Here is a 26,492-nt window from a genome sequence, read left to right on the forward strand (position 1 = left end):
TATTATCAGAGCGTGTTTTTTGTTTGCATGTTCACCACAAGTACATGTGGTTAATGCAGACAGCATTCCTTGAATAAGGATTCTGTTTGGTGTTTTAACATCTTGACACCGGTTTTATTGCCAGAAAGGGTAAAACCTATTATTATATTGATATGACGTGGCCAAGTGGTAGCACTTTCTCGGGTTGAAGTTTGTGGGTTCACTCCAGTGGCTGTCCCCGATTTTTATACTGCGCTTGTATTAACTGTAGAGATATGTGCCGTCTGCTTTTGTATGTTTTAAGATACCGTGGCATAATTCGCCAGAGTAAGGCCATTGTGCGTCAGTGTCATGGTACAAATTTTGCCAAATTTTAAAGATTACCCGCAAATTACTCATGGCTTGCGACAATGTAACGATTGGCCTGACTTCGAAAAACCTCACTGGACCCTCGCTGAGAAAGCCATGAGACTTGGTGAGGTTCTCCTGGGTAAACGTGTAGTGACATCCCCGATGTCACTGTGTGGTGCCGGCCCGAGAGGGCCATGGTGCACGATGCACCGTCATCGCGTACACCCTGTAGGCGCGTGTAGTACCAGCCCTAGTGGGGCTTTGTGTGTGCTGGGATTGCGCGGGCACCACACATAGCGTGTGGTGCGGGCTCATACAAGGGGGAGTGGGAGAGTGTCAGCCCAGGGGCGGCAGGGTTGTCCCGGGCCATGGCACTCTGGTTGACCCCGTAGGCACGTGATCCGGAGTGTCCACAGAGAGGGCCCCAGGTGGGGGGGGGGGGCTAGGGGGCGATCACGTGTCTGGGGAGAGCTCTCGAGAGGGATCGGGAGGGAGCTAGAAGGCTCGAGAAGGCGGGCGGGGCCAAGGTCGGAGCGGCCTCGACTCAGGAGGATATAAGGTGGGTCCCTGAGAGGGACCGGGGTCGCTGCATTCTACAAGCTGAAGCTCTACGTCTACAAGCTGGAAGCTCTACGTCCTACGAGGCTTCAACACGTGGTCGGCACCTGAGTGAGGGCCCGACCCTTCGTAGCTGTAACTCCTACGTATAGCGTAGTTAGCTGGGTGGCCACCACCCTAGGCTGTATCTGGTGAAGGGGCAGTTACCCCTTTGTTAGCGGGTTGATGTTACAATAAAAGTGTTGCCTCTAAAGAACAACGTCTGCAACACAGTTGGACTCGCTTCACATGCATAATGGTAATGATAAGTATTGATGGTAGTGGTTGTGAAGTGTTTTCAGCCAAGAATTCCATGCTTTCAACTTGAGATGTAATAGTTTTTTGCTCCCAATTAAAAAAGATGTTCTCCAGTTTATACAAGACTGCAGATTTCACTTTACTTTTAATGACCACATATATAGATGCCTATTTTCAAACAGTTTTTCCAATTTACAAAGACGGTGGTCTTTATATATATTTTTATAATTAAGCCATTTATTTTAATGATACCTGGAATTATCTCATGCAGATATCGTCTTTTATGGTGATGTGTAATGAGTTAATATTCAGCATTCTCCACTGCATCTTGGACCACTTGTGAAAATTTGTAAAATTTACGGGGTTAAATGAATGCTATCATTGACCTCATTATGGTTTTCGGACAGAGTTTTCTACAGTTTCCTTTAACTACGTAACTCCCATGCCAAAAACATCTTATTTTCAACCCTGGAGTATATATTTACACGCTAGATTTTCAAAATGGTGATACATTATTTATCCAGCGAAGCCTCGCTGATTTGGGAGTCATTTTTCAGGAGTGCTTGGGCGTTTGGCCAGTTATTTGCCATGCGGGAGGATGAACTGGTGAAGCCCACGCATATGAGGTGTTGACATCCAAAATGCGATATAAATAGAACCGCAACCCACTTGCTTGGCTCTTATCTGGCCACTTCATAACCCGAGGTTGGGAGTTTCGGGCACATGCTACTTTGCACAGTCTGCAACGCACCTCCCGAAGTGCTGCATTACAGACTTGCTCCGCACTTCCCGCTATATTAAATCTCTTTAGATTTTGATGTTTTAACGTAATCTGGAATTTTTCATGCTTGCGCATCTTCTCAACAGTTTTGGTCCGCCTGCCTCACCTCTACACAAACTTCGTGGCAGAGCAGTACATCAGCGTGTTTGCCATCTCCCTCCCATATACCAACTCCTTCAAGTGAGCCCGTTTCCCACAATACCAATGCTTGTGTTTTATTAAAAATGAATGCTCGGGTCGGTCGGCGGTCAGAGATGCTGAACTTGCGCTGCTGAAATCTTGGTCAAATCCAGGTTTCAACCATCTGTCTTTTTAAATCGATTTGATGGTTTCAGCCTGGACACCAATGACTGCACACACACACAAAAAAAAATCTAATTTGGTGTTGCACTTTGACCGTGTGATTTAAAAAAAAAAAGTCTCTTAGGGTGGGTGGGAAAGGGCTTGCCCCTCTCGTGTGGCTAAAGGGTCCATTAAAGACATCTCGGCAGTAGCGCTGTGAATATCTGATTCCACGGATCATTCCTGAACATGGGATACTGCGGCGTTCAAAATGGATTCTCCATCTCTTAAACATGATTCTTCATCTCCGATTTTGTGCTCAACTCGTTTTCACACCTTGACACACAGAAAGTTGTGTGTAAATCTTGGTTGGGTGTCTACTTATCCCATCGCTCATTGCCCCCCCCATTGTCGATAAGATTCGTACCACCTGAGAGACGTCTGTGGAGCTCCCGTGGGAAATTCTTGCTGGCACAATTTGAAATATGGAATTTCCTCCTGTGGTACAGGGCTGCCGATGGAGATAAGAGCTGCCCCCAATTCTTATTTCAACATTCTTTGACTGGACTCGTTGTTAAGTAAATTAAATTGTAGATTGTTATGGGATTATTTTAGAAAACAGCATTTGCAGATAAAGGCAGGTTAAATTGTGACCAATTACCTTTATCGCAACAGTACATAATTTGATTTGGAAATTGTAGTTTTCATGATTTTTATTTAATGTGTTTCTGTCACGGACTTTGCACGTATCACCTCCACGTTTCAATGGAAATAACGTGAAGAGAAAATAGAATCTATCCACGGTTTCTAATTTGCAGTTATTTCAATTTTTGTTATTAGTTTTGTGTAATTCGGTGACAAGCGAGCAGTGCTGTGTCGCACCACGTCAGGGCGTGGCCCCGGAAGATGAGGGGAGAATTATTGACTACATACTCCTTTTTATATTTATTTTTAAATCAAACTTATGAGTGGTTTTCATTGGCATTGCAAAAAAAATCATTCGGAACATTTGCACTGTTGGCGAACACCTGGGATTCTTTCAAATCTCCATGCGATTTTTGGCGCCACCGCCCTGGTGGATATGGTGAAGTTTTAGTTGGATGAGACTCATGCCATGTTTTTACTCTTCACGTACTACCCACATGTACGTGTGTAGCCTATTGACTCGGCTGAAACTGCGATCAAATAAAATTTCTTGTTCAGAGATGGTTTTATTTTCAGGTCTTTTTCGCGTTTAGTCCCTTCAATAGACCTCCCATCCACCTGCTAGATGGCCTATCCTCATGCCCTCAAAAGAGTGTTCATTGCATAGAAGTAAGACCATAATGTTGCAATTCTTATGGCTGTAATATAGCTAATTGTTTTAAATAGTATATATCATTGTTTTATGCAGGAATTTGGTAACCAGGCTTGGATGATCAAGCCACTGCACATGGGAAAATGGATTACTCACTGTTGTAATTGCTACATGTCTTTAAAATGACGACAATTGCAAAAACAACCGCATCAACGAATCTTGTGTTACTGCAGGTTCACCCAGTACGTTGTGTCACTGGCGCACCATGTGATTGCCATGTGGTTCATCCGTTGCCGCCTTCCATTCAGAAAGGACTTTGTGCAGTACATCACTAAGGTACGGTCTCGCGTGCACACACAGCGCACCACCCCTCCAGCTTATTGTCTGACGATTTTCAGGTCTTTTCCGAGTGTTCGGTTCAAAGGCAAGGTTTAATAATTTTTAATCCATGTACCTCCTGTGGTACAGGGCCTGCGCTCCAACGCGCTGCTGCCGTTTGATGAGCAGCACCTGAGGAGCGCCCAGCAGAGCGCCCAGCAGAGCGCTCAGCAGAGTGCTCAGGAGACTGCTCAGCAGAACGCCGACCAGAGCAACTTCCGCGCACGCAGTACGAGCCTGAGCGACAAGCCCACGCGCAGGTGTGTCCAGCTCCCAGCACCCTCTCCTGCATTCCATTCGATGTTTCCGGGGGAGCGACGAGGTTAACGGTAGTGGTGATATTTGAGATGCAGGTGGCCATGTAGCGTCAACGCAAGTTGTATCCATGATTTCGTTCATTGTAGTATTGGACCGCTCTGAGGAATTGTGGGTTGTCTTTTAAAATAGACACTTGGCTTCGAATCCATAATACTTCAGAAGTTTTGATCGTGTGGTCCGAGGTAAAGACTCATTCTGACTGGAAGAAGTTGGGGAGCTAAGGTTTTCCTGATGAGTATTGCATGGCTTGTGACCTTTTCGAAGGGAAAAAAAGTGACCACCAGATGAAAGTGTGATTATATCATTATTAAACCACCACCTATAGGGCAGCGTGCGTTTATACTGCTTTACATAGCTTATGCAAGTCATTAGTATTGCAAAGCCTAATGAGGTTTGGGTTTACCCATGCAATGCAGTTTCATTCCTGATTGTATTTTGGAAAGGTGAAACCCCATGCAAATGATCGGCTGATGCTGGCTCATTACAAAATAAGCATTTAAAGGTGGTTGTCATTGCCAAAATTAAACGGAGTTCAATCCAGTGGTGAATTGGCCATTCAAGTCACTGTTTCTCAGGTAGTGTTGGTTTAACTGGTGGGAGATGGTGCCTTTTTTAACCAGTGCAGTATTTGCCTTCCATTTTAAAAGTTCCAATTGAAAGCTTTTCGTGAGAGGTCCTGTGAAATAAATCTTCTCTGGCCGTTCTGACACGTGGGTGTGCTGCCCTGTGAGGTTTCTGAATGGAATATTCGTCTTGTGACACCGGTGGCACAATTTAGAATAAATAAGGGTTGGGGGGGAGGGGTGCAAAGTGACAGTGCTGGCTGCATCTGTCAGCAGGAGGGATTGATAGTGGAGAGATGAGATGGAAGAAGTGTGTTGGCGGCATCGCCACAAAGGATAATGTTGATGCACAAGTCACGAGTACCGAGCCAAAGCCTCTGATTGATGGGATAAGCTCTTAAGTCGGAGGCAAGGAGTGATGAAAAAGGTTATTATATGAATTCATGACTTGAGTTGTTTGCCCAAGCATACTAAACTTTATGCAAAAGTGTACCCAGGTATGTAGTACTAGTCGTGAAGCCCTTGCATCAATCCGCTGCTGGATGAGGGCCTCCTCTATGCTGTGTCAGCCATGGGGATGCTTGAGCATACTTCACCAAGCTGGGTCAGTGTGGTTTGGTGACAGAGGGACCCAGGATCCTGGTGCAGATATCACTCGCCACTAGTATTAGAATAGGTTTGACCCTTTCTGACAATGAAACAGGTGTTACGATGTTAAAACACCAAACAGAAACCTTGTGCGTGCTGTCTCTGGTGTCGACCAATCAGTTTCAAAGACAATGTATATATTACCAGAGCATGTTTTGTTTGCATATTCACCACAAGTATGCTTGGTTAATGTAGATCTGATTCCACGCAAACGGATTCTGTTTGGTGTTTGAACATCTTAACACCTGTTTTATTGCCATAAAAGGTAAAACCTATATAGTGTCTTGTTACAGCAGCCTTTTTGCCCACATCAGCAATTGTTTTCTTGCTGTGGTTTGTTTCACCTGATGACGGATGCTTGTATTGCACCCGAAACGTCGTGATTTAATTTATTTTATACCTACGTGACTTTACCAAAAGAACCAAAGAGTACCTATTCTTTTCCTTTGATACTGGCAAGAAAGGTTCTGTGTCACTCACCACTGCACCGTGAATTGAAATCCGGTGACTTGGTTCACAGTGCAGTGTGTTCACCACTTATACCAATGCTCCCCAAATAGTAATTTTAAAACATTAAGGATCGATGACAATTAAACATTCACATTTTTAAATAGCATAAAAAAATTACTGCTCCAAAAATTACTTGCATTCGTATTGACCCAGCAATGAGTCCAAATCACCCATTGTAATGTCACTGAAGAAGTATTGTTTCGACATTCGTGTCATCGCCAGACATGTTTGTTACATCGCTGCTTTCCGGACTGTTCGGGGCAGTGGCTACGATTCGTTGACTCGGCTCTTCTCTCATCTGTGGGTTTATGCCTGACTTCTTGGCCCCAATGAGCACATAACAATGCTACCCTTCACTTGAATGTCACCGGCGCATGCCGCCATGAAGTGGCTGAAACCTAACTGTTATCAATTTACAAAGTAAAGAATTAAACAGGATTTTTTTGTTTGTTGCAAAACGACATTGGTGCGTTGGGTTTTCCGCTGTCAGAGAACACCGGACTCGTTATTCGCCAACCCCTGGTGGCTTTACGCGTTTTTCAGGTTTTGGCCACTGTGGCGATTGTATTGTGTTGCAAGAAAGGATCATTGCCCGAAACAACATCAGCACCTGTTATATATAGAAATATGTCTCCCATTTAAGGCCACGGTGTTGTTGATGAATGTTGAGAGGTTTTGTTATCCGTGGCAATTGTAGGTCATATTCTTTGGGTCTTTCGGTAAAGTCACGTAGATAGGTTCAAAGAAAATAACAAAATAACAAAAAAAACTACGACGTTTCGATGGAAACGTTTAGATTGAAACGTCGTAGTTTTTTGTTATTGCTATTTTCTTTGAACCTATCTACGTGACTTTACCGAAAGACCCAAATAATATGAATTCCTGCAGTCACGGAAACTTTAAGTCAAGATTTCATTGTAGGTCACTCATGCACACATCAGGCTGTGTTGAGCAAGCAAAGTTGTCATTGACACATTTGTTAGTGCAGGTTGATGTTTTTCCAGTGGAGTGCATTTGGGGCAATAACACACGTGCTGCACTCCCAAAACCGTTACCTTCTCCATTGCCTTGGGAGCTCTAGATTATGTATTTCTTTGGAAGCCACGTGGATGTGCTAAATTACGTTTAACACGTAGGCTTTCGCAACCAATATCATCCATAATACAGGTTTTTGTGGGTTTGCTGCTAGGTTACACTGTGGTAAGCAGACATGGTGAAAACAGTCATCATAAAAATGCATGTAATTCTACGATTGTTTTCCAGCAGAGATTGCGTCGTAGTGAAGCGCTTCATTCATTAAAATCCCTGATTGAGAGTTCAGTCGACCGATAGTCCCTCCCAGGGTCTAACTTTGAGTACCACCACTTCATGGGGTTAAACAATCCGCATTGGTTGTTTTAATGGAGACGCTGATCCCTGCCACCAAGTGCAACTTCGGCTCCTGACTCATGACTAACAACAAGAGTTATTTGCCCCCCATTGATAATTGTTCAACGTGGAGCTTGTTTTAAGGTTCAATTATTATTGGTACTGTGCTCTCCCAAAAATTCAATGTTATTAAACTTCCATTATTTCTGCATAAGTGACCATTGCACTTATGAAATGTTGCATTTGGTAAGACCTGACCCATATGATTTTCACATTACCAGTTGCCAAAAAAAACCTTGCACATACTGGAAATATTTTGCCGACCTTAGTTCTTCACACGTTTACCCTTCTGTGGTCATGAAATATACGTTCCTGCTGCTATAACCTGCACACCGTCGGTGAAATGAGTAGTTTTATTTGTACTCTGTAAAATTGGTGTAAAATTGATGCCACAAGCCAAATGTGTTTCCAGAAGGCTTCTAATGAAAGCAGACCTAGCCCGTCACCACCTGTCCTGAAAGCTGTTAAATACCTAATTTACAACTCTCATTTAGACTTTAGCAAGCAACAAAAAAATAAGATGCTTACCTTTTGAATATTGATTGGATTGATTTATTTCTTCACAAGTAAAACCCATTGGGCAAAGAATGGCCATTTTCAGTAGAGACCTGGTTACTGTACACACTAAACCTGATTTCAACGATAAAAAAAAGTTAACAAACAGCTGCACATGGCCGAGTTCTGAATGGCAAGATCAGATGCACTTGTGCCGAGATTAAGCTTTGTATAAACAGCTTGGAAGTTTGGAGTAGAATGTGGCGGGAAAATATTGTGGATTTAATCGGGCAAAGTATTTTGTAAGGGATGAGGGTACACGTGCAGAATAGAAGGGGGGGGGGGCAGGATTTTGAGATACATTTGACAACCAGAAATCTGACCCAATTAGAAGATGTAAAGTCATATGACTAACTATTTTATTTAACCAGGTAAAGCCCATTGAGCTATATACTTTTCCGAAGCGACCTGGCCACAAATGATCGCTCAATGAAGTGGCATATGTGGAAATGTATTGTAACCAAATACTCTAAACGCATGTTTTTAAATGATGAGGTGAAAAAGCGGAGGACCCGGCCAAAACTCCAAATATACAGGCATCGGGGTCGGGATCGAACCCACGACCTCCTGTATACCAGACGAGGTAGTTAACATCTCACCGCCGTAGCGCTCATATGATGGCAATGAGACCGTAAGCGAATTTTGGGGGTCAGGTGTTAACTGTTCTATAGCTGTGCGGTCTTGCAGAAGGAAGGAAGAGATGGCAGTGTGGTGGCATCTGTAGCATTTGCTGCGATTGACTCCTGACCTTGACTTTGAGTTATTTTTTGGTTTACGTGCTCTTGTGCAGTCGTCTTATTGTATTTTACTTGTGCGTTTTTTAAATCTTTTAGTTTTCTTTAAAGCCGATGTCTCATGTCACTGCTATTCAGATTTGGATGTGTCATGAGTCTCCCCGTGTGCCTTGTGTTGTTCATCTTTAACGAGAGATTTCCCTAGAGTGGAGAATGCACAAAAAGGCAAGATTGGGTTATTGCTTATGTTTAAAGTGCACCACTATATATTGCTTTTAATTTTAAAGCTACAAAAGACAAAAATAAAGGTTTATTTTTTTGCTTCTACAAATGTAAAAAAAATATTTAACGTTTGCTCCTCTTTACTGAGATGAATGAATAACATAGCAATGTGTAAAATAATAATTTCAGGAGACACGTGTCTTTGCTGTGGTTTTCTTGCTTCTAGTACTGTATATATTCTTGGGTGTCTGTAACTGCATGACTAACTGATGGGCTCTTATGAATATGAAACTCATTCGAGTCCCCAATGCTCAGGAATCCCCCGTATTGATATTATTCAAAGCTCTCCAGGCCTGTGCCAAAAGATTTATAAAAAATTCACCTTCAAGTAAAACGTACCATCTAAACAATGTATAGCAATCTGAAGGTAGCGCAGTGGCTCAGGTGTTAGAGCATTCTGCTGGTACCGCTGTTATGTTGGTTTTAAATTAGTTTTTTTTATTCTTCTAAATTTCATCCCTCCAGAACAAAGATAAATGACCATTTGTGAAACTTGGCCCACTGCACCCTTTTTATCAGGCAGTGTTAACGACGGCGGTTTAGAGATGTTGTTGTGGGTCTGTGCATATTTAGGTACACATGCGCATGGTAGCAATTCATTGAAAAGTAATTATCTTTCTCTCCAATTAAACCATCCACACATAACAGGGAGATGCCTTGTAGCCAATCTAAGGCCTAGATATTATTGAGCGAATTCAAGACATCGGTGTTTAAAGACTTCGGTAACCGTGTTTTAAATGTGCCGCTCGATTTTCATTTAAAATTAATTTTGCTCTGATTTGTCTTTGCTGTTTTGTCCTTGAATGTTTACACCGCTATGCTTCTGCTTCCCCCCCACCCTCCCTCCCCTCCTTCCCGGACCTTTTCCCCCATTTGTGCCTTGTGCGTAACACCACACCTTCCTCCTCCACCTACGAAAACGCGTCACGGCCATTTAGTCTGCGTTCTGCGCGGCCAAGCAGGCAGCCAGGCTTGGGTAGCTCGTCACCGATTAAAGACATTCGCGAGCTCCCTCTGGCAGCGTCGTTCAGGTCGCGAAGCATCAGCGTGTCAGATCAAGTCCACCGCAGGTAGCGACTAAAAACGTCCACTAGAGGCAGGAGTCCAACTCTGTCGCCGACATTTCTAAGTCCAGTGTCACACGGCCAAGCTGCCCGAAGGACATTTAATGATCGAATGGGATTGCCGTTTTAAGCGTGAACCTCCTGGCGGCGGAAGGCGGGGGAGCGTACGAAAACCTCGTCAACCAAAACGTTGCGTTTTTTGCTCCTAGTGTTTTGCACCAGCAGTGGTTTTTTTGAGGTCGCTTGGGATTTCGTTTTTTGGACACGTGAACTGAGCTGTAAAATGACTTATTTTATCGAGGCAGGTCCATTTGTTATTTTCTTCTCGAACCTAATAGAAAGTAAATTGGGTTTTGTTGATATAATGCACACGTTGGCGTTTCGGCTTGGCCAGGTTATTTCGCCACATTATAATGTATTGCAAGTTGTGCAAAGCTAATTAAGTTGGGTTATTATGTCTATGATGAAGATTATAATTTTATGAAATATATAGCTTTTAAAAATGTAATTAATATAAAATATGGTTAGAAACATGCCATTTATATATATATATATTTTAAACAATCGAACAAGAATAGCAAACCCAAAATCGGGCTACAAATCTGCCTACTCGGTATTTCTAAACACGTCTACTGTTATGAAGATATGAACAAAATTCCAGAGTGCTTCTCAAATTTAAAAAAAAACAAGCATTGTATTCGCACTGAGTAATATTGCTACCACGCTTGCCTGAGAATTACCCTTTTCACCTCTGCTAGAATTTGTTTCCTTTCCTCTCATAAAACAATTCGTGCAACTCCAGCAAACTAGCATCAAATCATTTTCGCCACTAATCTCATTTCCAGTTGCGATTGCTTTGCAATATTTCTCCACTGAAATATTTTGTGCACTTATAGTTAATTTGTTTTGTGTACAACTTCCGCGCCTTAAAAGGGCAGTGCTCATGGCAAATTTCAGCACTTGCTCCAAAAAATGTGCGTGCGTTATGTCTTTCGATGGATGTTCGTAGAATACAATAGCTGTAGAGCTATGTGCTAAGTGAGCACCGTGCCACACAGCTGTGGCCAAAACATCACCTGTTAGGATATGATTTGAATTTCTAATGCAGTGAAATGTGACCGCATCCCATGATGCAGTACAAAGAGAAAAAGACGTGCCCATTTATAGTTTGAAGATGAGTTTTTCCTTTATCGAACTGAGAAATTAGTGTAGAATTATTCAAGTCCAGGAGGTAATTTATCGTGCTTTAAGTGCACATGACACTATATACACTTATTAACACTTGTAGGCAGAGGAGCGTCTGGTTCTTGGACTTGAACAAGGGAGGGATCTGGGCAGTGCAGAAGGCCTGAGTGAAAGAGCTTTCCAGATGGTGTAAACTGCAGCAAAGAAAGCGCAGCAGCCTTAAAATCTCGTGAGGTTGATCCGGAGTTTTGATAGGAAGCCTTGGTTGCCGGAGCGACGGTCAAATGAAAGTGCAGTAGAGTGATGGGACAAGAAACAGGCAGGAGACATTGTGGTTGGGATACCCTGCATCAATAAGCAGGTAAGTTAATGGTTATGGATGGCCGGGGGACGTTACAGCCAGAGGGGACAGCACCTCGGACGATCCCTGCTCTGGTAAGTGAACTCTCGCACCCGCGAGCGACGCATGTTTTTGCCGAGGACTCTTTTTTTTTTTATGGGTGGTTGCGGCGGTTGCTGCCGGCTCGGCTGCATGATGATGATTATGACGACGACTTGTCGATGATGATTTTCTATCATGATACTTTTTTTTTTGATCCCGAACTAATTTTTGTTTTGTGCCTGGAGTTTCGTTACTAAAATCTGCTTCACTCACCGTCGCATGGCGATAGCGCGCAGGCATGTAGCACTGCCGGCTGAGGAATCCCCGGGGGGATTGCTGTAGATCCTTAGTGTTGCACTCGCGTGCAGATGCAACGGTGAAACCAGGTTCCTGATTTTTTGAGAACCAGCAGCATGAACGTGGTGTGGGGGGGGGTATTGTGCACGGCATCTTGTCTGCCTCTTGTTAAGGCCTTGCCGCCACCTCCCTTCATGAACTGTGCAGATTTTATCTGACCAAGTGGCACTCATAAGGATTACGATTTGTTTGTTGTTTCGCACCCTTTACTCTGGGGTGTCCTGGAGTGCTCTGGTTAAAATGCTCAAGAGGGTCAATTTTGCTCCACCATCCCTACATGACCAATACAAATGAGTACAACTGAAGACCTATGGGCAAACGGGGATGTCTAATTGGAATGTTGAATTTTTTTCCTATGACCTCGGGGAGCACTTTTTGGATTTTTACCAATGTGGAATAATTGGATGTGAACATAGCCATCTGCAATTTCCTCTGGCCACTTTCGCTTTCGAGTGCCCTTTTTCTTTCCTGCCTTTCTACAATTGGTGGCTGCCCCTGTGGTTACCAACCCCTCGATTTCTGATCTCTGAGCATGCCCCATGTCGGTTGTGACCAGAGGACAGAACTTGTAAATCTTGATCCCTTACCCCCCCCCCCCCTCAAAGTCAGAAGAAGACGTCTATGCAATCTGTCACGTACAATTCATTTTAATCTGTTAAGTTAAGAATACTAATATGGTATATTCTACACCAAAAAAAGAAAGTGACTCTAGGGACAACCAAAACCAAGAGTGTTAGCTTTGCATGGAGGTGGTAATAGTGGTGGCTTGTGCGTGTTAACTTTTTCATGCCGTCTTCTAGTCTCTATCCAGAACGATTTCTCTCTGGTGAGCGTACGTGCTACTTCTCACTAACGGACGCATGCCCTCCCCTCACTGGCTCTTTCCAGCTGATCGTTGCTCAGTTACTAAACACCTCGAACACACTTTTTGAAAGTTTTGAACATTGTATTCCACTTTTGAATAACAATTGAAAATGTTTTTAGATATTAGAATATGGTATTTCTATCCAACTGCTTAAGCCACATACTGTAGAGATAATGCAGTCGTGTGGTTGTCTTAAACGTAGTGTGCCTGGTTGAAGAGGATCACAGTTTTGAGTCCAGTCTCTCTCCCTCCCTTGTTTTGCCCTGGCCCCCACCTATGCGATCACCCCTCGTGCTCCATCCACCCACCACCATAGGTATGTACCAGTGCATTGATTTCAAAAAGGTTTTCTTCGGTTCACGGTGTGTAAAGTCGCATTGCACGCATGATAATTGATCTCGGTACGAGTAAAAATTTATGTCCAGACTTTAAATTTTTCTTCAAATGTTCCATTTGCATTTCGTAGGGTGAAGAATTAAAAAAACGAGATGTGTGGAGGGGGGCAGGGGATGCGTGAAAAAAATTAGAATCTAATAAATTATTTAGTGACAATCGAATCCCTGCATTCTCCTCTCTCTCGACCACCCGACTCCCGCCCCCTCCGCGTGTGACTGTGCGGACGCAGGATGGAGACGCGGCTGGGCGGGATGAATTCCGGCTCGATGGAGGAGAACGCTCCTCTTGCCGACGACAGCCTCAAGCTGGTCCACCTGGAGCTCACAGAGATCTGCCTCGACATGATTGCCCGCTTCGCCTTCTCCAACTTCTCCACGATGCCCAAACGGTGAGGATGTCGCCCACCTCGCCCCTCCGCTGCTCGTTTTCTACCTCGCACCACGCTCGCATTGAAACGCGTTGTGCGATGTGAGCGTTCTCCCATGCATAAATCGGCTGAATCCTTGCAAAATTTCAGCTGCATTCGATTATCAATTTGACTTTTGAAGTTGGTAATCTAAGCTGCAAATGCTCGTCAATTTTTTTCCGACTTGTGATTGCCATGATCAATCCACTGTTGGCTGAAGGCTTTTCCAACTCATCGCCATTCTTCGTGATCGCACGATGTAACAATGCAGCTGGACATGAACTGATTTTATTGCTCCATCTACGTGGTGAATTTTCTCTCGGACGCATTCAATCCCTTGGCTGCTGCCTCCATCATTCTTTCAAGCAACATGTCCTACCCAAGCGCACTTGCTTTTCTTCACGGTTTGGGACATCTTTAAACCTGCTCATGATCGCTGAAACCACGCGTTTTCGCCACCTGTCTCCCGATGTTTGTAATTCCATGCTTCCTTGCGATTTGGCAACCCTAACCTGGGCGCTCGCCCGTTTATATTTGAAGGTCACCTGCCGCGGAGTTCCTTCTGGCCGGCGGGCAGACCATGTCGTGGCTCGTGGGCAACAAAATCATCACCATCACCACCAGTGCCGGCGCCGGGCCCACGTCCCTGCTGGGGCCGCGCTCGAAGGACTCGCAGAGCAGCGACTCGGACCGCGACGGCGACAGGTGACCCACCCTGCATTTTTACGGCACCTTTTTGTCAATAACCAACGGAGTTCGTGATTGTGTCTCGGTGTATCACGTGACTGCTCGTGACCTCTCGTCAGCGATGTAATTTCCTAACAATAATAATGCAATTTATAACACGCACAATATTTCACATATACACGTGACATAAATGACTGATTCTCAGGAGCGAAGCCAAGCTCGGTGTAAAGCGAAAGCCAGGTGAAAGAGATGAGCGTTTAAGTGTCTCTTTAAAGCTATGTGATTTGAATTACTCGGTGTGCAGTGTTCCTCATTTGCAGTGTCTACCCGTGTTTCACGACTGCACTTTGTCACTCGTTGCGGTATTTATTTTCTGCATGCGAGTTTGGTCTTTTTTTTGTAAAGGAACAAAAGATGTCTGCCCAGCTTGTTTACATTAGCGGCCCTGAGCCAACAGTAGAAATTCCACGTGATGGCAGTGGCCATGAAATTGACCTACATTTCAATAAAATGTGTATTTATAAAACATACATTTGACCGCATCCTCATGCTGTATATGGAAACTATGGGGTAGATGTGTTTTATACAGGCAGTCAGTCGGTCATAGGAAAAAATTAAGGTTTTGCACCCTGGGCTTAAGCAAAAATGGAGCGAACACTAGGGAAGGGTTAGAGAGAGAGAGAGAGAAGGGGATTTCAGACTCTGGAAGCAGCAGAAGTAGCCAGTCTCCATCGCATGACCACGGTCGATTTCTCACGAAGTGGTTCAAATTCAATTGAGACTTGGAGGAATGATGGTCTGGACTAAGTGAGCATGTAACCAGGATTTTGCCAGTTATTTTTTTCCCAACTGAAAACCTCTACCAAGAGTGCCACCAATATGGCCAGATGTTCACAGCGACCAGGAATTATTAATTGTCGGGTGGGTCAAGAGCTCGGAGTGCTGAACTAACAGTGCTCAGATCCTGAGTCAAAATCCCGGATTCAGCCACCTATGCTTAAACCAGATTTTCAAGTGCACGGAGTTTACAGTCTTAGCCTGGTCGTCATTGGCTACACAAACCCATGCCCTTAAATTTGCTTCTGCACGTAATTTGGCTAAATTCCAGCTCTGACAATAAAAACCTATTTTGGCCGTTAAATCTTATGGTGGGACCCCGGGGTCCAGAAAAATCGTAATTAATTAATTATTTTTGGGGACTCCGTCCCACCGCGCACATAAACGCCGCGACCCACCAGAAATCAATCCTCTCGTTCTTCACCAACCACCCGTCGTTGCCAAAATTGCCGTAGTCCTAAACAACACTTTGAAGCTTTGATGAGCGCATAGTGTAGAGCTCATCGAGAGGAATAGGTTGCCGTCGAGAGGAATAGGTTCGCCTTCAACAGACATAAAATGACGTCGCAACGCAGTTTATGCGAGAGCCGCGGACTTATGGGACTCTGGGGTCCTACCATAAGGTTCAATTATGCATCGAACATTACTCCTTATATGGTAGAACAGGTGCGAATGGGCTGCTCTCCACTGTATGAACCAGAGATCGGATGAAATCAGAGGTCATCTCAAGTCAACTCTGTCCTCTTCTGCGAGCCGTTCTCTCATGCGAAAGAGTCGCACTGCTGTGCGAGCGTTCCGAATGGATACTTCGTCTCACGACGTGATTACCGCTAGCACAATGGGGATAAAACTTTAAAAAGTGATGACGCAAACATAATGATGGAAAAAATTAACCCGTAAAAACCAAGTTTTTCACTATAAATCCTTTATATGCGTGGCATCGGTTTTATTTTATCATTTCTGTTTTTCTTGAGTAAGAGTTTCATTTTCATCACTTTGGTATTTTAAATTAAATATGAAATTTTCTTTTTTCCTAAAAAGTGGGAAATTTTGGAAAAAAATTTTCACGAAAATAAATTGGCACGCACAACGAGTCTGTGTGCAAAATGTCAGCTCGGTTGGATCACGGGAAGTGGGTTAAAAAACGACCGAAAGATTTGCACGGTCGTAAGCGCGCAAGCAAGCAAGTCAACTTAATATAAAGGATTTAAAAATATTGACGGGCGGCGCGCGGCGGTTTTGCGTGCAGATCTCCGGGCGGTGGGCAGGCGCGGGCATCCAAGGAGGCTCCGGGGAAGCTGGAGAGCCAGGAGAGCCAGCAGCCCGTGCGCTCCGGTCGAGTGCGCCAGCGATCCGTCTCAGGTGGCGCGCCCACAACATGGCAGGGAGAGAGGATGGTTTTTGCATTCATTTTGGGTTTCCAACTTTGATGGCGTTTAATTCTTCGTCGATTTTTACACACGCGAGCGTTCAAAACCGTACACCGCTCATCAGCCATGGCGTGGTACATATAGGCCTGAACTGTTATCTTTATTGGTGTTGATTAATATCATCGGCCATGATTAATACATTGCCGGATGGTCTCCGCAAGCTGCATTATCAACTAAACACGACCTCCGAAAGTGCTGGATTCTAGAGCGTGATGCGCAAAGGCAGTTTAGGGTAGTCTTTGCCAACAACGCATTTACTGTGAGTAACTGTGGTAACTTGGCATGGCAGTGGTATGGAGTGATGGGCTCTGTTTAGCCATTGTAAAGCATGGCACTGATTGGACTGACGGCTCTAAAGAGCACACAGCTTTGAGATAGGCATGTCACCTCTTGCCATCCATTTTTCCACTAGGGGTAACAGCAATCATATGTGTCCTGAATTTGTACAAAGAACATTTTTTTTTTACAAAAGAAAATGGTGCAACAATCAATGCCCTTAATGATTGCTCCCTTATGGCTTGCGCCACTACAGCTAACTCACTATCATCCAGATCCAAAACTTTCCTTTCTCTTGACTCTATTCAAGAAACCAATGAAAGTGTCTGTCTTTTGCGTTGAGTTTTTTTCCTTCCCCGCACCTCTGATTAGCATGGTTGGCTACGTACGGTTACGTATATGTTGTGAAACAAAAGTTGTAGAAATGAACAGTTTTTTTCTTTCGGCCGAAAAGTCATGGCGCGATTGTCTGTCTTGCGCAGGTGGGCACGCCCTGAGATCCTGCTACTCCAACGACCTGAGCCCCCTCTCCGTGGCAGCAGAGCCCAACGGTACCAGTACGTCGGCAGCAACGGGACCGGGTTCCACCACCACAGACACTGCAACCACTGCCACCACCACAACTTCTACCACCACCAGCAGCGCCACTGCCACCACCGCCGCCGCTCCAGTGAAAGCCGCCACCCCGGCCAAGGAAGCGGCAGCATCGCAAGCGAAAAAGCCGAAGGAGAAAGAGCCCCCTCGGCTGTCCGATTGTGCCTCCATGATCACGCAGGGATGGGCCGAGATTCTCATCCGACGGCCGACGGGTGAGTGGACTGGCAGCGGGGTGCTGGAGATGACGTTATTCACGGGCTGCGAGGATTGAGGACTTGAATCTTTTTGCTGCCATGTGGCCAGATGTTGTGTGGTACAGTTAACACTGTGGGGCCCTAAGAAACTGCTTTTTCTGTTTAGTTTTGTTGTCCATTCCCCGCACCTCCGATTAGCACAGTTGGCTATGTATGGTGTAAAAGAAGTTCAAAATACAAAACTAGGATTAAGTTGATGAATTCACTTTTTAGTTGTGAACAGATTTCTTATAGTAAACAAAGTCAAACATTCATGCTTAATTATATTCAAATTAAAAGTTTAAATTCGTCATGGCAATGGCGATCTACGTAATGTGAAAATAAAGTTAATGGGGGCAGTGTCAATATTAACGTTATGGCTCATTCAGCATATCAATGGTCAATGTACTGGTAAGGTGATGTTATTGATGAACGTGGAGAGCTTTTTGAAATGCTTTTCAACAAAAGTTGAAAGTGTTAATGCATCATCTCCATCCATCCATAATGTGGATGAACACTAACTCATAAATCCGAACCAAACTGTTGTATAAAGTTGTTCTATTAGGGACTTGCTCGATTTAAAATTGATGAATTGATCAAAGTGTTGCCCAAAACTTGGGAGACCCGATCCAGAGGAAAATAAACGTTTGATATGCAACACTTTGTGAAGACGAGCATCACATAACCAGTGCAATGTGCACCTTCCGAGCATGTTTTTATTTAAAACTTGTTCAACGCGATTTGACGTGCGATTTTTTTTTTTCTTCCCCACCTGACCGCCCGCTGCAGGGAACACTTGCTGGATGATGAAGATTGAGAACCCGGCGAGCCCTTACTCATCCGCGATCAAGACTCTGCCACTGCAGGACCTCTCCGCCGTGCTGCTCGCCCCAGACTCGACCGCTGGCTACCCAGCGGGTAGCAAGTATGACGAACCCCGCGACCCCAGCGACCCCGGGCGCGGAGATGGCGACAACTCGGAGGGGCGGACACTCAAGACGTCCATGAAAAGTCAGGTGATGGACCCGGACGCCAGCCGACATTACACTCTGCAGAGGTCTAACACAGGTATAGCCGTGCGTGACGGTGAGTCTGGATACACGGGTGTGTGTGTGTGCGTGCTAGCGATACGTTTAAAAAGATTGACTAAATCGCCTTGACTGTTGTCTACTGGACGTGGTATGGTGGTTGCAGGAATATTTTACGGGTCGCCGACCCAGACAGACCCGGCTGAAATGAACCCCCTGGGGGTACCTTGGTTGACATTTGCTTAAACTAAGCAGGATTTTAAGGCTGGATAGTGCTTGCATGGACGACTGCCATGCATGAGACAAGTGCTGTAGGCTGCTGCTTGCAGGGCAGTGGTAACAACATCTGTTGTACTGTGTTCTAAGGTTTGTGATTGCCTGCATTCACCAACCTGCACCCACCAGTGTGGTGAAATATAGTCAACCAACCCACAGCAGGGAGAGAGGCCCTCCTTGCATTGAATTAATAAACGTCATGTACATTTACCCTTTTTAAAATGGTAGTGCACATATTTCCTACATACAGTTTATTAATAATAATGATTGGCCGCATAGCCAGATGTGAAATCGAACCCGGAAGTTTGCGACTTTCTGTTTTCATCTGAACTCGACCCAACATCCCTCCCTAGGTTAATAAAATGTATTACAATATTTTCGAACATCGGTGTCGGTGGAAAGACAGATCGCAGCCATAGGATTTGGAATCTCCACCACAGACTTGAGGCTGCCAGTGGAAATTTAGCAAAGCCCCCCCCCCCCCACCATGCCCTGGCTCTTATGAGCAGGGAGACATTTTGACTTTTCTTACGTTTGTTTAATATGAATAATGTACAATTTTTCAGGACTGACCCCGAAGTGAGGAGCACAAACCTGTGTTGTATATTAAGATTTCTTCTCGCAGGCACGGTTAAACTGGAATCCAAATAACCTACTCCCCACGGATAATCGAGAATTAACCACATCCGGCAATTCTACCAACAGGGTACAAGAGTAGCACGAGGGGTGATGTTTGTCGTCCGTTGCTTGATGTGTGTGAACTGCTGTTCTTGCGTGCGGCGCAGTAACGAGTTTGATTTGCTCCACAGTGTCAGGTGACTGCTCTCCCTGGCAATCCAGTTGCAAGAATAAGTTAAGCAGAAGCATTTCGTGGGCAGGTATAGCTTTCACTGCTGCCGCTGTCATCCACAGGCACAGCAGAAAGTCCACCCAAACACTGGCCTGGTTCTTCGCCAACTCTTGTTTAGAACAAATTGTTCTAAAGTTGCTGCAGGCGGCTGGGTTAGGGGCCTTCATTTATTATGTTCTGCAACACCTCCCTCTGCGTTTTTCCTTTCAAAAAGATTTTGACAACGAATTCATTGCTTTTTTTATTTGTGCATTTTTTATTATATATCGTGGAAATCAAAATAATAGAAATTTTACTCTATGCTGTCGCTTATCATACTAAAATATCACGTAATTATATAAGCCGTGCAAAAGTGGGATTACAATGTTCGTCATACTTAAAATGTCATGGAAATGTGAGCCTTTTATCACAATTAATTATCATACAGAAACTAAAATATGACGGTGTAATGCAGTTTTTAATAAAATCCCTAATTAAAATATAAATTATCTCAATCTTCTGGAGATGTATTTTAAATGCTTGTCCTAACTTAAACATCGGGCCAACATCTTTGTCAGCTAAATAAAATTATTCTGTTTTGAGCATTTTGAAGTATTACAATATTCTAATTCAAATCAACCAGTCTCCAGTAATTGCTTCTAGATTTGAAGCTTTCGTGACTGCAAGGATTCATACTCTCAGGTTTTTTCGGTAAAGTCACGTAGGTAAAAAATTAAATTAAAAGTTAATAGAAGTAATAATGAATATAAAATAATAAATCACGATGTTTCGGAGGCAACACAAGTTTCCGTCATCAGGTGGGACCGTCACAACAAAAATTACTGCAGTAATTTTAGCTGTGATGACGGAGTCTTGTGTTGCCTCCGAAACGTCGTGATTTATTATTTTATTTCCATTATTGCCTCCAGTAATTGCTCTTAAGTTAAAAGGCCACACTGTTTTCGAGGAGCGCTTTGTTGAGATTTATAAAATGTACTCCATACCTCAAACAGCAGCTCTTAAGATTTGCTCGAGGCTGAACGTCCGCTGGAAAATTCTACTTTTTAAAATGTGCAAATCGTCGTTTCTAAAATCTGAAACGTAACGGAATTTGGCCGAACAATGATGGCACAACAGTGCTTGGGTGGATTTCTGAGCTGATTTGTCAGCAAACTTGGCGTTCATTTAACCCCAACCCAGTCCTCAGGGTCTGCCTACACTGTCCTCCCCCCCCCCCCTCCTTTTGGCAGCTTTCCTCCTTGTGGAGTCACCCTGAGCACACAATATCTCTGAGACTTGGCAATTGACCATTTGGGGGCAGTGGCTTGCTCAACTTGCTGGCCAAAATGTGAAAAAATTTAGTTGAAAAACGAAAGTTCCAGGAGGGTTGGGCCATAATTATTAGAGATTTTAAAAAATAATGTTGGTATCTGTGGGTCAATTGTATTCTTTTGGCATCATTGCAGGGCACCTGAAAATAAGAACTTTTATTTATTTTAAAGATTTTTCCAGATTAAATGTTGTAAGATAAATAAGAGGGCTGGGGTAGCTTCAGGGTCACATAATTTAGTGGGCACCACTGAGATCCTAGTTTCTGTTTGGGCTTCAGCTACCCTGAATTACAATTTATTTTCAAGTACCAGTGAGTTGCTTTCTCACCAATGACTGCACAAAGAAATGTAACATTTAGCGACTTCACTTGATTTGGCATGCATTACACGTATTAGTTTACCACCTGATAAACAACTCTAGCCAGGGCTTTGATTAAATAAAATGTTCCAATAAGAAAATTGGGATTTAAGTAACACCATGCTACAAGTTTGTACATGATCACATAGATAAAAAACTAAAAGTGGAAATTGAAACACGATAATATGAAAGGAGAAAAAAAATTCATGAATAAAAGTTGGTAATGGTCACATGTTTGTGTGAATTGTGTTTTTAAGCGTGCAACACTGCAAAAAATGCAATTTGCACTTTAATTGTGGCGTACTGTGTTTTAACAATTTCTCTGCCCTATGGGTACGAGATGTCTCACAATGGCTGATTGTGAGTCTCCTGTTATTTCTGGATGGCCCTGCATTGAGATGTTTTGGCCAATTTATTTATAAAATTAGTTTGTCTTTCCATTTTCCTCTGATTTTAATCCCAATTGTGCCAATGGGACAAGATGAGTACATTTCCATCCAGAGCTAGCAGTCCACTTCAGCAGGGCCCTTTAGCACATCAATCAAACTGAACTATTGAATTCTGAGCTAGAATAAGCCAAATTAAGTGAAAGAAATCCTATTTTTCTAATACTTTGTGCAGTCCTTGGTCCTATTGGTGAAACTGTCAACTACGCTACACTTATGTGAATCACGTGTTGGTGAAACGTGGATTCGAACCCAGGATGTCTGCGCGGTGCCAGCTCTGTTTCAAATGAACCAACCAGACACTTTCCTAGAATACGTGGAAGGACTTTTTTGGGATTTGTAGAGACCCCGTGCCCTCAAAAGCTCACCTTCAAGCTGTGAATGACAGGCATGTGCCAGCACACTTGGCGCAGAGATAAGGATCGTTTCCACCTTTTCTTTCATGGCGTAATTTGTGAAGAGGTTCCTTCGTTTAAATGTGGAGTTGTGCGTTTTGACTCTGCTCCACTTTGCACAGTTTCTCGCAATACTTTGAGCGAGAGCAGGCAGTCGCATCATTGAAAACGTATGCGGATAGTTTGAGCTAGGCATATTTTTTTATCCAGCTCGATTTTAACCTTCCTGGGTAAAATCATACTGAAACTGAATCTGCTACGAGCACAGCAACAATTGGCTTGCAGCTGTAAAACTCTTGACTGTTTTTTAGCTTAATTGGATTGTCACCTAAATGTTGTATCTGTAAAAGCCTTTAATCGATTTCATGCGGTCCCAGAATTTACTGAAATATTCTCTCCTGAATTTTAATTGGTTTTAAGTTGCTACAGAAAGCAATGTTTGAATAACATGTCAACAAAAAAGGCCTTTCTATTTTTGCTTCACACAGTTTATAATTAAAGAACACAACTGGACCAATGTTTTTTTTATTAAACAATTCACATTGGGCCATGCATGCACAATGCAGTCAGTGATGAGCACTTGATCCACAGGAGGCCTGCATGAGGCCCATGGCTGCTGGTGGGCCCCTCTCTATTTCATTTCGGCGACTAAATACTCCGCATTTCAACCTCAAATATGGTCCATTTGCCCAAGTTCCAAACTCACGCATCCCTCTACCTGTTCGGTGGCACATTGCCACCCCTCCACGGTCAGACCAACTGGCCCCCAACGTTGTACTCACGCTTTCAAGTTTGGCAAGCCCCTGCCGTACGCAGTTGGGGGTGTCTCGGGCTTTGAAAGATTGGGCACCGATTTCATGTGTGGCTTCCCTATAACCTGCGTAATTGCTCTGCTCGTGTGAATTTATAGTCCGTTAAAACGTTTGATGCGTTTTATGGTTCTGGATGATCACCGTGTGTTGAATTTCAGCACACGTAGTTTGCTTATGAGATGATGATTTGAAGTTTTTTTTTGTGATGAAACAAAAAACCTTTATATTCCTTCGAATATATGTTTTAAAATACCTGTTCTAATAACTGAATTGTTTGCAATTGGAGAATTGAAAACTAAACATGTAAGCGTGTGTTTTTCATTTTAACTCTGTGTGCCACGCAATCTGCATTAGTAGTTGCCATGTTTGGCAACATTCACTTGTGTGCATTTGTCAAGCAAGGATGCTGTGAGAAACAAATTAATGGTTAGTTTTGTTGGTTAGAACTTGGGTGGAAGGTGTTGTCACTCGCATGAAACCTTATTGCATGTCTGCTTTTTACGTGTGTCCTTTCATATTCTATTCTGTAAGATGCCTCAGTGTCACCAATTGGTTAAGTTTAACGTTTGTGAAAGACTTTGACGTCCTCAAATTTGTAATTTTATTGATCAGCTTCGGTTATATTGCCCTTAAAGTGTAGTTGCTCACCTGTTTGGATCGCAAAAGGTTTTTCGTTGCCAGTAATTGTTTCGGCATAGTGCCAAAAGGTGGCAGGGGTGGGTTGAATGCAACTGTGACATAACATTCGATGCGGCGGTGCAGCACACAGCAAAGTGACTCGTTCTACTTGGTTTATGATAGCATGCACTGCACTGATGCTGGAATAGGAGGTTGTTTCTCATTATTCAAGGCACTTTGCTTTATATAAATTGTGCTCCTCTCAATAGCTACCCCATTAAGAAACCACCCTGTGATGTTTTCCAAGACACTCGTGGCTTTTGGCACGCTTTGTCCATATGACAAAGGCGCCCTGTATACTTTGGAACATGGTTGGGTCGTGATAAACTAGGTGTATATTAATGCGTGCTGTTGTGTTTATCTTTGGAAGAATTTGGTTCTCCTTTTAGTGGAATAGATTATTCGGAATCCTGCGTGGGGACAAGGCAACTGCTGGGACACCGTTTGGCATCGTGTGTTTCTTTTCAAGCACCAAAGATTGCATTGATGAATGGCTTTGGTTTTATTATTTTTCAGGATCGTGAAGCAGCTATAAAGTCCATAAGAGAACATAGCAGAAAAGCATTGAAGAGCTTAATCTGGAAGGAAGTGGTGGGGGGCACAATTGGAGGATTAAGGAGACCAGGTTACCGAGACAGGTTTTTTTTTTTAGGTCTATCACCAATGGGAAACATGTAAACGCAGAAGTTCGTTATGATGAGACTTGTCTTAGTGGTCCGTGAAGGACATACAAACTGTGGCAAGGGGAAATTAAAAGCTGACTTTTAGTGGTTGTGTGAGATGATACCAAAATGTGGGAGGTCAAGAGAAAGACGTGAGCAATGGTCAGTGTAGAATTATATCAATGGATCTTGGTCTTGACTAATCACAATTCTGGCAAATGCTTAAAGTTTTTTTTTTATTGTTCACGTTGCTTCCCTATACGGTTATTTTATGTCCACGATTATTAGTTTCGATTGAGCGATGTTTTCACTGCCTCGCTCTTTTTCCATACCTTCGTTCACGTCATGATTGGGATATGAGAAAGGAGTTTGAACGATGATCGTGGCTGTTTCTCCCTGTTTACTTGCTCATTGAATAATTGAAGTCTATTTCAAAATCTATTTGGAAAATCAACAAGACAGATACAAATGTGGACATGCTTCCGAGCGCGTTAATTGCGAAAAGGATGAAAATATGCTTCTTTTATATTCTGTCAACTCAATGGCTTGGGGATGTGGTTTAATGCGTTTTGAAGTCAAAATAAGCTGTGTTGCAAATCCCATCTATTTGCAGTTATAATCGTCACACAAATGTGGAAAAATGGTGTACATTACAGTTCGTGATGACAGTAGCGGCCGTTAGAGAAACATTTTGTTAAATGAGAAGTTGAACATCTAAAAAAACGGTCCAATTTTATTTCAAATGAATCCAATTCTTTTGATCCCAATTATGTGAATTACGACATCTTCATGGACACCCTGTGAATTACATGGAATGCTCCCCGCCCCCCCCCCCCCCCTCGGCCAGAGTCTGTGGTGATGGAGGAACTAATTGCATCTGGGAGCAAGGCCTCCTCGTCGCCCTCTCATGCCATCGAAAGCTTTGACGACTTCCACGACTTCATGCCGACGTCGGAGGTGGAGAGCAAGTTTCTGCGCTCCGAGCCCCTGCCCTCCCTCTCGATCCACGGTGACGGCAATGAAGGACAACAAAGGATGCTCGTGAGCAGGGTGAGTTGGGGGGGGGGCAACGTGGCCAACATTGGCTGGAGCCTTTGGGAGTGGCCGCTAAAGTTTTGAAAGCATTTTTTTCCCTCATCGCTTTCCATCTAAGGCTGAGTACGTGTAACACATTGGCGCTGTACGTCCATAATAGTTGGGCACGATGCATCTCGTAAAGCCGATCCAAAATAAGCGACCCTGTAATGTATTACTCTTAGGGACTTGCCCTATTGAAAAACTTTTTATTATTAGAACACATTCATAACATTTGATAGACAAACCAGAGGAAAAAAAACTGGAGTTTTCCCTTTGAAAATTGTTTTGCTTTAAGTTAGCTGAGAATAAAAATGTGCCTGCATAAAAAAATGCGTCGGTTTGACTGCTATGTGACTAAACCTTTGTCTGTGGCAGGGCATCTGGAAACTTGCGTGCCCTGGCAGAGAACAAATGAGACCGTCAAAGTGCAGTGATTTAATAATAATCGGTTCCTGGATCAAATTGCGGCCCTGAATAAATGGGAGGGGGGGGTGGTGGTGCGGTGATGGAATATGCTGACAAAGACTGAGCTCTCAGCCAGGCTTGCATATAGCATGCCACCAATGGGTGTCACTGGCACCCTCTGGCTCTTGACCGCACAGCTGCGGTCTTTCCGTGGAGCTGCCCGACACCTCCTGGGTGTGTGTGAACCCCCCACCCCCAACCCTGCTTTAGTCATCGTCATCGTCGAGTCAGGGGGAGGAGAGCTTGCCCACGACCGCGGGCGTTCCCATCGACCGCTCGAGCGCAGCCCCAGGGCGGTCGCACGACAGCGAGGAGGAGCAGCAGCACCTGCAGGTGAGAGGAAGAAGGTAGCACTCGCTTGAGGTTCACTCACCCATGTGTTCTCTGTCTCCATTGGTGAATTCGTCAATGATGCCCTTAAAGAGGAAACATTTTATATGGTAGGAGACGTTTCAGGCA

The 26,492-nt window shown here is 43.9% G+C and overlaps 1 protein-coding gene across 2 annotated transcripts in view; it reads left to right on the top strand.

Moving 5' to 3' along the window:
- Positions 1–26,492, top strand: part of TSC2 (TSC complex subunit 2) — a 61,989-nt gene that overhangs the window by 23,791 nt on the left and 11,706 nt on the right. Inside the window, exons 23-33 of one of the 2 annotated variants that reach the window (XM_078856598.1) lie at positions 2,053–2,146; positions 3,779–3,881; positions 4,014–4,183; positions 9,900–10,031; positions 13,440–13,598; positions 14,157–14,321; positions 16,390–16,502; positions 17,329–17,655; positions 18,466–18,744; positions 25,339–25,541; positions 26,244–26,366. In XM_078856598.1, the coding sequence (XP_078712724.1) occupies positions 2,053–2,146; positions 3,779–3,881; positions 4,014–4,183; positions 9,900–10,031; positions 13,440–13,598; positions 14,157–14,321; positions 16,390–16,502; positions 17,329–17,655; positions 18,466–18,744; positions 25,339–25,541; positions 26,244–26,366 (1,868 nt within the window). The remainder of the gene's footprint in view (positions 1–2,052; positions 2,147–3,778; positions 3,882–4,013; positions 4,184–9,899; positions 10,032–13,439; positions 13,599–14,156; positions 14,322–16,389; positions 16,503–17,328; positions 17,656–18,465; positions 18,745–25,338; positions 25,542–26,243; positions 26,367–26,492) is intronic. The other variant, XM_078856599.1, reaches the window with a different exon arrangement.

Source organism: Lampetra fluviatilis, chromosome 5, assembly GCF_964198595.1.
Source record: "Lampetra fluviatilis chromosome 5, kcLamFluv1.1, whole genome shotgun sequence".
Lineage (NCBI taxonomy): Eukaryota > Metazoa > Chordata > Hyperoartia > Petromyzontiformes > Petromyzontidae > Lampetra > Lampetra fluviatilis.